This window comes from Blennius ocellaris (genome assembly GCF_963422515.1).
Source record: "Blennius ocellaris genome assembly, chromosome: 20".
Classification (NCBI taxonomy): Eukaryota; Metazoa; Chordata; class Actinopteri; order Blenniiformes; family Blenniidae; genus Blennius; species Blennius ocellaris.
This window is the reverse complement of record NC_137669.1, coordinates 3,095,928-3,111,048: the sequence shown is the minus strand read 5'-3', so window position 1 is coordinate 3,111,048 and position 15,121 is coordinate 3,095,928. Positions and strand designations below refer to the sequence as shown.

General features: G+C 45.4%; 1 protein-coding gene across 1 annotated transcript; it reads left to right on the top strand.

Annotated features, from left to right (window-relative positions):
* Window positions 1-305: 305 nt before the first annotated feature.
* On the top strand, window positions 306-2,475 carry tpbg1b (trophoblast glycoprotein 1b; the record flags this gene model as incomplete). Its single annotated transcript, XM_080516558.1, has 2 exons — window positions 306-571; window positions 1,626-2,475. The coding sequence occupies 2 exons, from the start codon at window positions 306-308 to the stop codon at window positions 2,473-2,475; spliced, it is 1,116 nt and encodes a 371-aa protein (XP_080372684.1).
* Between the last annotated feature and the right edge of the window lie 12,646 nt (window positions 2,476-15,121).

Genomic DNA, 15,121 nt, shown 5'->3' with positions numbered 1-15,121 from the left:
CTTCGGTCCTTTTAACTTCATTGTTGGAGAAGAAGAAGCGACGCCCCGAGTTGTAAAGCAGGATAAACCTCCTCCTCCTCCTCTGATCGACCCCCACTCCTCCTCCTCCTCCTGGTTTTTTGTTCTCATGGAAATCAGAGCCACACTTCCCTGCAGACATGCGGAGTTAGAGGAGACTTTCCCGGGCGGGACGACGCGCTGATCGTCGCTCTCTTCATCACTTCTCCCACGTTCCCTGGGATCTATTTCATTTCATTTCATTTCATTCCATGTTTCTCTTTCCACTGCGTTCCGACCGTCGCGACATGCGGGACTGGACGCGGAGCCTCGTGCTCGCGCTCGCGCTGTGCGCGCTGCCCGGCTCCGTGTCCGCGGCGTGTCCGGCGCGCTGCGAGTGTTCCGAGGCGGCGCACACCGTCAAGTGCGTGTCCAGGGAGCTGCGGAGGGTCCCGGAGGGCATCCCCGGCTACACCCGGAACCTCTTCATCACCGGGAACCAGATCAGCCGCATCGGACCGGACAGTTTCCGAGGACTGGAGAACGTGACCAACTTGTCCCTGAGCAGTAACAGGTACCAGCCCAGCCTTCGTTTGGTTAAAGGTTTAGTAGAAAAAGAAAAGAAACACGATTGTTACCAGCTGCAATCGCTCTGCTTTTCATCCTTTTCCCGTCTTGGTCTGGAAATCCGGATTGCATTAAGTAAATTAAGTAATTATAAAAAAAAGAACTATTTTTTCCATTAACCGTCTTTCTTTTCCACTGTGGAGTCAATCGTGAAAGATAACGTTACAAACAATATATCACATAACAATATTTTGGTCCTCGACCACTAAATATTGGCCGAAAACGTGAAAGAAATGTGAGTATTTTAGATGCATTAAAGCCAATAATGCTTGATTGAGGATTTCTCTCCTGGTCAAGCAGAGCTATAATTAGAACCTGTACATGGAATAGAAATGTGGCTAAAATCACATCGACTTGAAGATTCTCTCTTCATCTCTCCTCCAATGCAATGTGTCATGACACACTTATAATTATTACCTTTAAAGACAGACCTTTAATATGTCCAAACATATGTAGTCTTTCGGCACGTCGCAGGTTCGATTCCTCACGTCCCTCCATCCACATGGTAAAGTGTCCTTGAGCAAGACACTGAACTCCAAACTGCAACCATTCAACCAGAGTCAGCCTGCATGGCAGCCACGTTGTATTAAAAAAGAACAAGAATTTCACTTATTTCTATTCTATAATGCACCCAAATCATTGAAAATTCAAAGTAGTGTAAGTGTCATAAATGAAATTCAAAGGCTGCTCAAACCCTGGAAAAGCTCTTCATGAGTGAAATCAATCAGATGCAATAAGTAGAAATAAGAGATGCTTTGATAATGAATGCAAGAAGCCAAACACTAGTAGTTTTATGCTCTTGTGATTGATTCTGCAAAGATAAACCATAGCAAGTAGTTAAATGCATTAATGCATTTTACATTCATCTTACAACATTTGTGTGGAAGTGCTTGTTATAGATGGAAAAAGGAAGCTCCTGTTGTCATTCTTGTCACGACTGTATTTTAGCTGCTTTCAGTCCTGTGTGTGAATTTAACGTCTTCTTTGTGTTTAAAATCCAGAATAACGGCGGTGGAGTCGCACACCTTCGCCGGACTCCGCAGCCTTCGCTCTCTGGACCTGAGCAACAACCAGCTGGCCGTCCTCCACCCCGAGGCCTTCACCGTGGCCAACCAGTCGCTGCGCGAGCTCAACCTGAGCCGGGCGCTCTACAACCACTCGGCGGTGACGGACCTGGCCACGTCGCTGCGCTGGAGCTCCCTGGGGGGCCTGCGGGGCCTGGACCTGTCCGACAACGGCCTCATCTACCTGCCCTCGCGCATCTTCTCCCACCTGGGCGGCCTGCGGCGGCTGCGGCTCTCCAACAACTCCCTGGTGGCCGTCCACAACGCCTCGCTGTCGGGGCCGGAGCGCCTGGAGGAGCTGGACCTCCGGCTCAACGCCCTGAAGACGCTGGCCGACGAGGGCCTGCGAGAGCTGGACTCCCTGGCCGACGCCTCCCTGCGCCTGGGGGAGAACCCCTTCACCTGCACCTGCGGCATCGAGGCCTTCGCCCTGTGGCTCAACCGGTCGCAGGATCGCGTCAGGGACGCCGGCGGCCTGGTCTGCGCGTTCCCGGCGGGCATGAGGAACACGTCGCTGCTGGCGGCGGCGGCGTTGACACTGGGCTGCCACCAGAGGGACGCGGGGGCCGACCTGGCGCTGCAGACCTCGTACGTCTTCCTGGGCATCGTGCTGGGATTCGTGGGCCTGGTCTTCCTCTTCGTGCTCTACCTGAACCGCAAGGGCATCAAGAAGCGCATCTACGACTTGCGGGACGCCTGCCGGGAGGTGTGGGAGGGCTACCACTACCGCTTCGAGATCGACTCCGACCCCCGGCTGGCGCAGGTCTCCACAAGCGTCGACGTGTGAGAGGACTATCGATATCTGGGGTTTTTTTCTAATGGGAAGGACTTTTTTGTTGTTATCAACAGCCAAATGTAAAAAAAATTGTACAGATCTCTGTGTAAATATATACATCCCAACTATCTCTGTGTTGTTGGTTGAAGCATGCGCTGCCCTGCTATCCCGGTGATGTGCTCTTTAAATACAACCGATTGTGAAGATTTTGTTTCGGTGTTTTTGCTGTGAGGTGTCGGGTGCAGCTAAACGAGGCTCTGCTTGACGTTTCTTAATGCTCTTTTTAAAAACACATGAGAAGTGCCTGGACCTCGCGGAGCATTGTGTCAATAATAACCCGACGGATCGCTCTTCCCCCGGCCTTCCCGCAGCGGAGCCAGGCGTCACATTTAGCTCCCGATTAAAACAAAAATACAACACTCGACAAACAAAGAACCTCTGGGAACTTAAAGCACAGTCACTTATTCATGGTTGGAGCATTTGAAGCGTCTCGGGTCTCCTCCGTCCACGGCCCAGCCCCGGGGTGCCGCGGAGGAATTAAGCCACCAAAAAGCTCTTTTCCCCTCGTCTCCTCTTCTGGCTGCTGGATTCAAAGGCAGAGAGGAGGGGAACAATTCAGCTGAGACTGGCGGAAATCTCCAAGCCCCCTCATTTTTTCCCCCCTTGAAACGTCGCTTTGTTTCAACTCCTTGAGTTTTATTGTCAAAATGATGAGAAACAGTCGTGGGCTGAGGTCGCCGCTGAAAGCAATCTCCCCTCCCTCCCCTTCCTGAAAGACAACAGCGGCTCTGGAAGCCCTTTGAAGGGGAACTCTGGCTCTCCACGTTTTTCTGTTTAGGGGGATTTTTTTCTTCCTCTCCAATGATAAGATACAGATGATTCCGACACACCAGCTTCATTGTTGGACCGGTTCAGGGTTTAAGGCTGTTGAAAAGGTTTTTCACAACAACTGCAGTTGAAAACTCAGCCATACGTCGTCACACTCACATCAGAGCTGTGCCCAACGCCATTTGTCATCACAATCGCAAACATCAACTGAAAACGTACGTTTTTTGGCTTTAATCAACTTGTGTTTATGGCGTGGCTGGTCTCTTTGATGAAGGTCCTGTGTATATCTCATCCATCCACCTCATCCTCCCCCAAAGATCCGGTCCCAGTTTACTACTTAAGCTGACAGGCTAAGTGACATCATGCCTCTTTTTCTTTTTCTGCAATAACCATAACAAACACCCGAGATCAAGAAACACACAGACGCTCGGGTACATCAACCTATAGAGTCCTTTTTGTTGTTTTTTTATACACATAAAACACCGTTTATGGCTTGACGTCAAAGATGTTTTTTTGAAAAGATCCCAGTTTGGTTTAAACATCTTGTGGGGTCGTGTTACTCTTCTTAAAATAAAAGTGAAGGAGTATTTTCCAATCGGATGTAAAGAGAGTCTTGAATCACTGGCATTTATCTCTGTCATTTATCAATTCATCCATTCATTCACAAACTCTTCCACTTGCTTTTGTAGTGGGTGCAGCAACAATTTGAGGTTGTGTTCAAAAGCAGCTCACATCTGTCGTCTTCGTTGAGAAACAAAGCCTGTTTGGTTCAGACTGAAAAGACAAAAAGTCCTGGTTTGTAACAAAAACAAGTGTATTTGTATTAAAAACAACAACAAGTCTTATCTGTTTACTGCACTCAGGTAAAAGTCCAGTACATAACCCATCGTTCCCCCACAACCTCCTACAAAACCTTCTTTCTTCATAGACGTCACGATATTTATCAATATAAAAGTTATTTTTGCAGCATGCAGGTTCTAACTATATATTCAGTTTTATATAAAGACTGACGTGTGGAAACAATCCTTTCATCCACAACCTCTTCCGAATTGTCTTGTTCCCCTTCGACGACGTACGATGTTACAATATCTATTTATCCACGTAATGAAAGTACTTCAAGTTGCAGTATATGTGTCGCTATAACAAACTATATGGTCCTTTTTATGTGAGGACAGTTTGTTTCATTGCTGTTTGATTTGATTTTGACAACAATGTTTGGTTTGCTTGAGGAAAATGTTCATTTGTGGTGCTTCATTATGCATATGGGCGTTTAAAGCTCAGTCTGTCATGTAAAGTCAATGTAAAGTCCATAAATCCACTAAAACCTTCGACAGACATGTTTTTTTTTTTTGCTTCACTGGGCAAGAATTCTACATGTTACCTATTTTCTCTTGTCAGAATTACTATAGCTAATAGAGGTCCTTATAAATATGTATACATAAGTGGATTTTCTCCAGCATGCTGAATATATGTTCATTTGTAAATTTTAAATAAATGCCCTGTGTGTAAATGATCCATCCTTTCACAGCCTCTTCCCAATTTTCCAACTTTCCCTTGTTATAAATCAGTATGAAGATTCAAGGTTACAGGACGTCTTTCTTCTTCAGTTTGAGGAGAAGCTGTCATTTCGGTGTGAAACAACTCTTTTTTTTTATTTTATTCCACCTCATCAGTCACAACTATTTGAATGTAAACATTTAGTTGTAAAATCCATCCATCAAGGTCAGCTGGTCCTTTTAAATCTCCTGCTAAACTAATCCTGGTCAATAGAGGAAGAATTACATGTAAACATGGGTCATTTCCTCCAAACTATATGGTCATTTCTTTATTTCAGTCCAAAGCCCGACATTTACATGTTTCAGCTGAATCGAGGGAACAAACGAAAAACAAAGTCCTCCTTTGCCAAGCGCCGTCTTTGTTTTTTCAAAAGTGACAAATCCTCTGGTCTTTGGACGATTCAAGACGGAGACAAACACAAGCATTGCTCAAAGTGTTTATTCCTCCAAACTGTTTGGAGTCAGTGACACAGCGCCCCCTATTGAAGCATCTTTATCCCATCAAGACCTTCAGAAAGCAGGAATGTTCAGTGGCGTTTCGAGATGTAAATACTTAAGTAAGTAAAGTGGGTGTATCACCTTTTAGCCACAGCTTTATAACAACCATATGGGTGCCGATCCCACAAAAATGTTAAGCCTTACAGATAGCCCATCAAAAAAAATTTGAAAAATGTAATAAAAAAAAAAAGTCAATGGCAGACCTTGAACCAGGTCGTACTGATGCAAAGATGGCAGCTCAACCAATCAACCACCCGTAAAGCTACATGTTCATAAGATTCTTAAAAATGTTTCCTCATTGCGTCACACAGTTTTACCACCAGTTACTTTCAATTTCTCCATGAAAGTAATCGTTTCAAAGTCATAAATAATCAACATAATGAATTTTGATTCTTAACTGTTTGTTAGCTTTAGCTGCTAACAAGCAGGTATTTGTTTGTCTCCCTCTGGTTCTGTGAAGCAGCGACTCAATCAGCACCAGCCAATCAGCTCTGAGCGTCTAAATGACGTTGTGAGTGGGGCTTCAGGCTTCAAGCCCTACGAGGAATCAAAATCATGTGAATGAATGAATGGAGCCACAGCCTGAGCATGAAATACACACTGCATGGTGAGGGAGGGGCTCGCCCCACTAGTGCAATACACACTGCATGGTGAGGGAGGGGCGAGCTACACTCATATACCATTGGTGTGGATCAGGATAAAACACAGCCTGAAACACCAAGAGGAGACCAATAACCAGGAAGTACAGTCCTCACACAGTAATTATGTACTATATAAGAGGAAGTTTTATTCACAGACAAGAAAATATTGTAGATAATCTCAATGAATCAATCTGACACCAGGTGGGGCTCAGCCCCTAATGACCAGTGGCCCGTGGGAATGTTGAAAGCATTTTTTACTGCATGTGTAGGATGAAGAAAATAAAGTGTCAGAAGGCTGTGTGTCGTCTGCATAAGTATTCGTCGGCAGTGTAATGGTCCGTGTCATGAGAATGGCGGCATTGCTGATGTCCGGACGGAGCTCTAGGTGTCATTTCGCCGCCGCACCACATTAAGCCGGGGGCATTGACTCACTGAGGAGAAAACAATTAAGGCTCAAACAGCAACTTGAAGGGTGACGCTGGGCTCGGCTCGGCCAGACACATTAAATAAGCTTTGTTTTCCGGCGCGGGGGAAGAAAGCTGTCTTGTGATACTTGCCTCCGTCTTCACAGAGCGCCATTGTGCCCGGCGGCTAATGGGATTCACTGGCGATGACAGAGTCGAGCGCTCTGATCCAGCCATTGTTCAAAGTGTCATGGTCGGTGATAATTGCCAACCGGAGGAGAATCCCAGGGGAAAGTTGTGCTGTTTCGCCGGCCGCCGGTTATTGGTGTCAAGAAAGAGAGGAGAAACATTTCCCTCCCCTCTGCAAGTCATTACTTCCGTTTTTGCTCATTAAAGTGCGTCTTCAGTTTTATTTCTTGCGTTTTTATGGGTCTGGCTGTTTGAGAAATATATGGTCTGCCGGCTATAGGCTGCGCCGGATCGTCTCAGCAGGAATGCAATGAAAAGAGAGGAGCCTCCAAATGCATCCAGACGTTCCCTATTACTCCCCGTGCAAAGCCAGAAGCTTGTTAAAAAACAGGAAAAATTGCTCCTTCAAGAGAGGAAGAGAAGCTGCGCGAATCCCATGAACAGGTCGCGTCTTTATTTCGTCTTCGCTTGTGACGAGGCTGAGAATCTGTTTGGACTTGGATAACTTTGTGAAACCACTGTGTTTGTGGTTCATGTTTAAAAAAATAAATAAAAAAAACCCCCAACACATCAGTGAGTCTGTCTTCCCCTCCGGAGCGCAGCAGGGCTTCACGTTTTATACAGCTCCTCTCTCTGGGAACATCTTGGCGGCATTACTTGGGTTTTTAATAGCCGCGATAGAGAATATGCCTTAAAAGTGAACGCCACATCTGTGAGGAATTGTACATGTTAGAAAGAGACCACAACAGTCAGCAGCATGACGACAGAGACAAACCCCCCCCCCCCCCCCCCAACCCCCCCACCCACTTCTTTCTACGCCTGGCACTGGGATGATAAATCCAGATGTCTGCCTCTGTTCAGTCATCAGTCAGTCTTCCTCTGCCAAATCCAACCTTCCTGGTGTGGGCGAGGGTTTGAGAGGCGGAGCTGCAGGGTCCAGTGGGGCGTCGCTCATTGTTCTTCACTCTCACTCCATCCAGGTGACTAATTGGCGCTGAGAGCCGATGCAGCCGGCCCATTAAAACCAACCCGCCCAACATTTATCACTTTGAGCCAACCGACACACTCCTGCACACACCTGGATCTCAGGCTGCGCCAACGCAGGCCAGTCACACTCGGTGTGATGGCGTTTCATAAAATCCAGGCTAATCTGGACCGGCGGATCGTAAAACGGAAAAATCGCAACGTTCTGATGTTAAAGAAATTAAATGATGTGAGGTCGTACAACGAGGCGGCAGCGTCTGTCCAGACTGATACCGCTAACAACAAGCCTCTCCGGTGGTTCGTAGCCGTTAGCATGACTATAACAGTACGGCGCAGAGGCAATGCTAGTCGCTTTCTGCAATCTCAGCATTATTACCGTGAAAATAGGACCTTCCACAGATGTATTCGGAAGAGCAGCTGCTGTGTTTTCTAGACCAGAAATCAAATTAATTTCCCATTTCCAGATGTAACTGCACCGACCATAATCCTCGGCTGGAAGTTGAACTTGTTCCTCAGCGCTGGCTGTCTGCTTTTTGTTTGATTATGTTCATCACCTTACTCAGCGTTTCTTCTTCACATTTTTCTAGTGTAGATATTTTTCTTTTGGATGTATTTTGTTGTGAAATACGGTAATATTGTAGGTTTTTCCTGTAGTGCTGTCGCAGCTTTCTGTGGTCACACAGTGACATCCAGTGGTCACGGATGATATTTTCATTTGGATAGGTAAGTTGTTTGGTTTTATAAGTTACATGAACAAACAAACAACCACAAAAAATTCTACTTATAGATCAGAAAATATATTGGGAATTTTTTGGTCAGTTTAAATGTCCTGGTGAAGAAATACATGATTTTAAACAACATATGTACTTGTATTATGATGAGGTGTGGCGGGCCTCTGCTCTACGCAGCAGCAGGAAGAATGTTTGGGTTTTATAGCGTAACTCTCATTTTAATTAAAACCATCTTCCATTATGACGACGTCTGAACTGTGTCCCGCTGGGAGACCTGACATCTCCTACGTGTCTTACATGTCCTTCTTCACACTCTTGAACATTTAAACAAAAACTGAACCGCGAACTGAGACATTTCCTGAGACCCGTCCTGAGACCCGTCCTGAGACATTTCCTTAGACCCGTCCAGAGACCCGTCCTGAGACCCATCCTGAGACATTTCCTTAGACCCGTCCTGAGACCCATCCTGAGACATTTCCTGAGATCCGTCCTGAGACCCGTCCTTAGACCTGCCGAGAAAATAACGCTGGTAACAGAATCCCGTTCTGTGAAGCAGAAACGTCCTGCCACAACAACGCAGCTTCGCTCTGGTTCCTCACTGTGTCTCCATTCATCTCCAATGAGTTTGACTGTGAAGGCACCTCCTCCTCCTCCTCCTCCTCCTCCTCCTCCTGTTGTTGTTGTGTTCCCGGCCCAGTGGGCTGTTGAAGTTGAGACGTGACTTGCGTCCGACCTGATATATTTCCACTCCTGCAACAGTTGGGTCAGGGGAAACCGCCACGGTGTAAAGATGGAAACCGAACAGACTGAAGTCGATCCATTGGTGAGACACATGAAGAGATGAGCCTCCCTATCTCTCATGGAAATAGTCAATCTGCTGGTTCTGTCAGAGACGAGGCAGGACCTTGGTTCTGGTCTGAAGAAGACTCACCTTCTGTGACACTTCATCATCTGCTTCCAGCGTCAATGAGCTGTGCAGGAAATGAGCCCATTCCTTTACATGTTTTTTTTAATTTACAGAATAAACTTTACTTTTTTAATCCATGTGAGCTTTGGGACCAACCCACTCTACAAACGGCGCCACAGCTGAGCCCTAAATGGCTCCATTTATTTCCAGATTACAATGAAATAGGTTTCATTCACACATTGAATCTCTGTTTATTGATTGATTTATGAACATTAAAGCTGAGCTCATTTTTTACCATAAAGACTAAAGCTGCCAATACTTTCACAAGTCCATTGACGAAGCGCTCATCAATATTTCTACAGGAACATGAATTCTGTTCTCATCAGTCTTCTTGGATTTCCAGTCTCTCTTAACGAGAGGAGTCAAAGCTTCGACTCCTCCAACTTTCTAAATCACAATAAAATGTTGAGAACTTTGAAATCAAACTTGTAGCCTTGCAGGAAATGTTCTGTTCACACGACAACGTTTCAAGTCAATACGTGACATTTTCGCTTCAGAAAAGTTTTGTGTTTCCGTGGCGATGGTGTGAAAACGATGTAGTGACCATACCAGACCAGGAGTCGGCGCTGCTGGTTGTAGTTGTACTAAAACTACACACACACACACACACACACACACACACACACACACACACACACACACGCACGCACACACACACACACACACACACACACACACACACACACACACAAAAACCACACGCGCTATAATTATTAACAAGTGGAGAACAAAGACACTGGAGTGGACAGACGACCAAGTTGGATTGATATTCTGGGAGAATCTGAACTCTGAAACTACCGAGGAGAATAAAGACTGTGAGTCACGACACGACGGACCTAAACAATGTTGTTGTTGTTGTTGTTTGACGTCTTGTGCAGAACAACTCTTCTCTACGGCTGTAAAGTGCTTGTGCAGTGATGATGTTTCAGAAAAGTTTTTGGAGAAGTTCCACCATTCTGAGCAAAAAAGTTGCATTTTCAGGGGTTCGGAGCTCCGTTGTCATGGAGATGGAAACCCAAAGCACTGCAGCGTCATTGCGTCGACACTGAATTCTGTGTCTTTTCCTAAAAAGAAATGAATGATGAAATATCACTTTGTCAAGTCTAAAACAAGATTGTGAATGAATTATACACGTCAGTATACTCAGCAGTGATCAGTACTACATGATCTTCTCAGAACCTGATTCCCTACAAACTGAAATGAAATAGTTTGGATTAAAATCACTTGTTTTCTACAATAAAAGTCAGGCTAAAGAAGTCAAACCTGGGAGGAAATTATAAGAATGATTGATGTCTCATGGTGAATTCACTCTATATTTAAAACACCAAACCAAAAGAAAATCTACATCAGAGTTTGTGACAAGGATGTGATCATGGATAAATTCAGATAAATAACACATGTCTGAAGGTTTGTTTCACCTTGTCATTTAACACCTGGCTCACCAAGTACTATATCAAATGAATATTTGAAATGTTTAAAAAGTTGATGGATAGAAAAACAAATGTAGGGTTTTCAGAGATCATGTGATTAGAAACACTCAATGGAGGATTTTGTTATTTACTTTAGTTAAACACAGTTAGTCAAAATTGAAACGAGTGGCGAACTCTGAGATGAACAACCCTGGAGCCACGGCAGGAAGGTTTGGAGTTTGACCTCTTCTCGGGTAGTTTGACCTCTTCTCAGGTAGTTTGACCTCTCCTCAGGTAGTTTCACCTCTCCTCGGGTAGTTTCACCTCTCCTCGGGTAGTTTCACCTCTTCTCAGGTAGTTTCACCTCTCCTCGGGTAGTTTCACCTCTTCTCAGGTAGTTTCACCTCTTCTCAGGTAGTTTCACCTCTCCTCGGGTAGTTTCACCTCTTCTCAGGTAGTTTGACCTCTCCTCAGGTAGTTTGACCTCTCCTCAGGTAGTTTGACCTCTCCTCAGGTAGTTTGACCTCTCCTCAGGTAGTTTGACCTCTTCTCAGGTAGTTTCACCTCTCCTCGGGTAGTTTCATCTCTTCTCAGGTAGTTTGACCTCTCCTCAGGTAGTTTCACCTCTCCTCGGGTAGTTTCATCTCTTCTCAGGTAGTTTCACCTCTCCTCGGGTAGTTTGACCTCTCCTCGGGTAGTTTCATCTCTTCTCAGGTAGTTTCACCTCTCCTCGGGTAGTTTCATCTCTTCTCAGGTAGTTTCACCTCTCCTCGGGTAGTTTGACCTCTTCTCAGGTAGTTTGACCTCCACTCATGTAGTTTGAACTGTCCTCGGGTAGTTTGACGTGTCCCCTTCTGGAGGGAGGAGCCTTGAGCTCACTATGAGCCTCATTATCTGAGAGGCCGGACCAGATGCCGGAGCAGGAGGGGGGCCGCTCACCCAACAGGGATCCGAGGCTCCTGATTGGTCCAGAGGAGAGGAACGGTTCGCAGGCCAAAGGCGAGATTGTCCCGGAGAGGAAACACCATCTGCTGACTGTGTCCCTGCGATTCTCCATCGTGGTGTTGAAGTGAGGACGTCCAGGAAGCCTCTGGTTGGACAGTCCGTTACTCACGGCCATGATAATAATAATAATCATTCTCTCACTGCGGCGTGACGAAGCGGCTGCCCGAAGAAAATGTTCAGAGAAAGAGGGTATTTCTTCTGCACGGATCCTGATTCTTAACTTAACGTCATAGTGAGAAAACCACAAACAGCTCACACCAAGCGTGGCGCTTCCTTTCCGTTTTATGGAGCCTGATGACGTCTTTCACTTCAGATTTTAGTTTTCAGCACCAACAGCTTGTTTTCAGGAGGTTTTTAAAGAAGAAAAACGTTTTAACTTCCTGGACTATGATCTGCTAGACTTTCTTCACACTCTGAACCCTGCAGCTTAAATTACATGCGTGATGCATTCAGGTGCATCATGTAACTCCGACCTGTTTTTTTTTTTTCTTTTTTAAATTGGGTGGTTGTGGATAATATTCAGGTGCGCTCAATCGTCTGGAAAGTGTAGGAGCACCACAGAGCTTCATCAACAGTTCCTAACCGTTTGTCACCATATAACAAAGGGTGCCATTATAACTGCCAGGGTCAAACATCACAAAAATAAGAAATACATGCTCGTTATTCTCTGTTACTCTCTCGTCTGAAATCTGATCGTTGCATCCAGAACTGCACGCTTGTTATTTTTACATAAAAGTTAACGGTTTTAATGAAACTTCATCACATTTACAACAAATTGAATTAAAGTGATGTCGTTTCCACGCAATAATTCATAGTTTTACCATTTATGCCATCCATGTATTTTTTTTTTATCAGTTTACCTTCAAAAGAAAGACGGATAAAGATAAACAGAAAACCTTTGTTGTGTTCTGAGTGTCCGTTTCCATGACGACGGTGCTCGGAAACCACTGAAAAGTCAACTTTTCTGTAACGGTGCAGAAACGATGCATTTTTACCTGCGTTGTGGTGTAACTGGGTGTTAATGCTGACCCTCCAGGTAATGCTCACCGTGTTCAGGGGCATTAGGACGGAGCAACCAGCTCAGCTCCACCACCTTGGCAGGAATTCCCTCCATCACCCTCCGACTGTCTCCATCGGTTTAACACGACTTTCCTTCCTTGACAACATCCAATCAGGAGCAAATCCACTTTCCTTCTCGCGTGTCGTCGTGTTTTCAAGGAGTCCTGGGAAGACTTTTTTCAATGGTGGAGAAAAGTCTTCATCATCAGCACATACTGTAGTTCAGTGAACATTTAAACTGCAGCTGCAGCCAGGTCATTGATATGGTTCAAAAGAGAGTGGCACTGAAGTAGATCCCTGTGGGACTCCTTATTTTAAGGTGATCTGATGAGATGTTAACCATAACCGACAATAACAACCGTTGATGTTTAGAAATACAATTAGAAGTGACATCTTTGAAACCAAACTGCAACAGTCTGAGAAACCCGTTTTTGAAAAAGCTAATTTCTTGTTATTTATTAAAAGAAACTATTTTACTAACTAGACTTGATCTGATTTAACCACTTAGTAAAGGGTCATAGTTACTTGTCTGCTCACTAGAGTTGACTTTATGATGCTTTTCCTGTATAATTTCTTCTTAGATGTAGATGAAATTAAAACAGCTTGTGGGACTTCATGATCTGTTGCTATTAACATTCCAAACAATTGCCAAGCTCAACTAGCCGGTGTGTTTGTTTTCTTTTCCTGCAGCTGGAAAGGCCACGAAGAAGAGATAAACTTGAATATTGGATATTTGTCGGTGGAACAAAGTGACAGAGGTGGAAATATTTCAGATCCCTTAGATAATGTAAGAAAAAAGCAAAGGAGAGAAAGAAGATGGTGCATCAGGCCGAGCTGGGCTTCTCTATGAAGCGGGGGGGGGGGGGGGGGGGGGGGGCGTGGCCAGAGGTCAGAGGTCAGGTGGAAATCTTCTGTGGAAATCAGCAGAAAAATGTGCAGCGCCGGGACGTGACGCAGGAACCAAAGAGAAAAGAGTCACGTCCTCGCTCTGATTAATGTCTGCTTCTTTTTAAAGCCTGAGGCCTGCAGCTCGCCGGGAAAGGCTCTCAGCGCACCGGCGTCACGTGAATGTTGAAAAATGGAAGGAGTTCAGGATGGAGGGAGGAAAGAGAGAGAGAGAGAGAGAGAGAGAGTCCTGGGTGCTATTTCCTCCGACAGGAAATTGTGTCTTTGATCTAAGCCACCAGACTCATCTGGTCATCGCATGCGAGGTGTCGTTCCTCCCTGGCCGCCGCGCAGGAAGTGAGGCCGAACACGGCGGGAAGGTGGCGAGATGGAAATGTTTGGGAGACCGGGACAAAGTGACAGATTTGTGTCTCGTGCGAGGAGCTCGTCACGTTTCCTCTGTCAGCGGGAGTGTGTGTGTGTGTGTGTGTGTGTGTGTGTGTGTGTGTGTGTGTGTGTGTGGTCATTCTCACGTGGAGCGTCCCACATGGTCTCAGGAAGCCGGTGAAATGGTGCTCACGAGTTTCCCTGGCCGCTAAGAGAGCAAATATTCATGTTCCATTATATTGAGCTGCTGCTTGGAGGATTTCCAGACGACATATTGTGGTGACAATACCCCCCCTCCTCCCCACCCCCCGTGTTTACTACTCACCTGATGAGATCTAATGGCAGAGTTGGGATCGCCATGCGTGATTTATCCGGTGTGAGCAGAAGGCGGTGGCGCTGATGCGTCGGTCACGGCGAGGGTCATCATGGCGGCAGCACCAGGGGCCTGACGGCGTCATTAATAACGCTAACAAGCCACCGAGTCCAACAGTGAGGTCATTCTCAGGGTCGCAAACCTCGGGCCCTTTTAACGCCACGTTGTCAAGCGAAAATCTCTCACTTGTTTTTTTGGCTGTTTTCATGTGTGTGGGCTGCTTTTGACAAAACAAACAAACAAAAACTGAATAGTTTTAAGAATGAAGGTATGTTTTTTTAACAATTAAAATGAGATTATGATGGTTTCTGCTCTAATAAAAAAAAATATAAGAAAAACAAACAAATAAATAAATAAATAATTTGAAAAAAATGTAAACAAAAAGGAAAAACATGCCATCCATCAACATGAATCCTCAGCTTGTGGGTTTATGAAGCTAAAGATGCAGAGTACAACCTGAACTAGTGAGTCAGTTCACTCACACACACACACACACACACACACACACACACACACACACACACACACACACACACACACACACACACACACACACACTATACATTTTCAGGAACTAAAAAGCCTAATTGTATGTACGTAACTTTGTGTGTGATGAATGTATGTGCGGTTGCACATGATAAATGTGTGAATGATGGATCCAGGTTGTTGAGATGAGCTGATGAGGAACCAGCAGCGTCTCTCCACCACCTGAAAGTGATCTTGGAAATCAGGCTCTGATTGG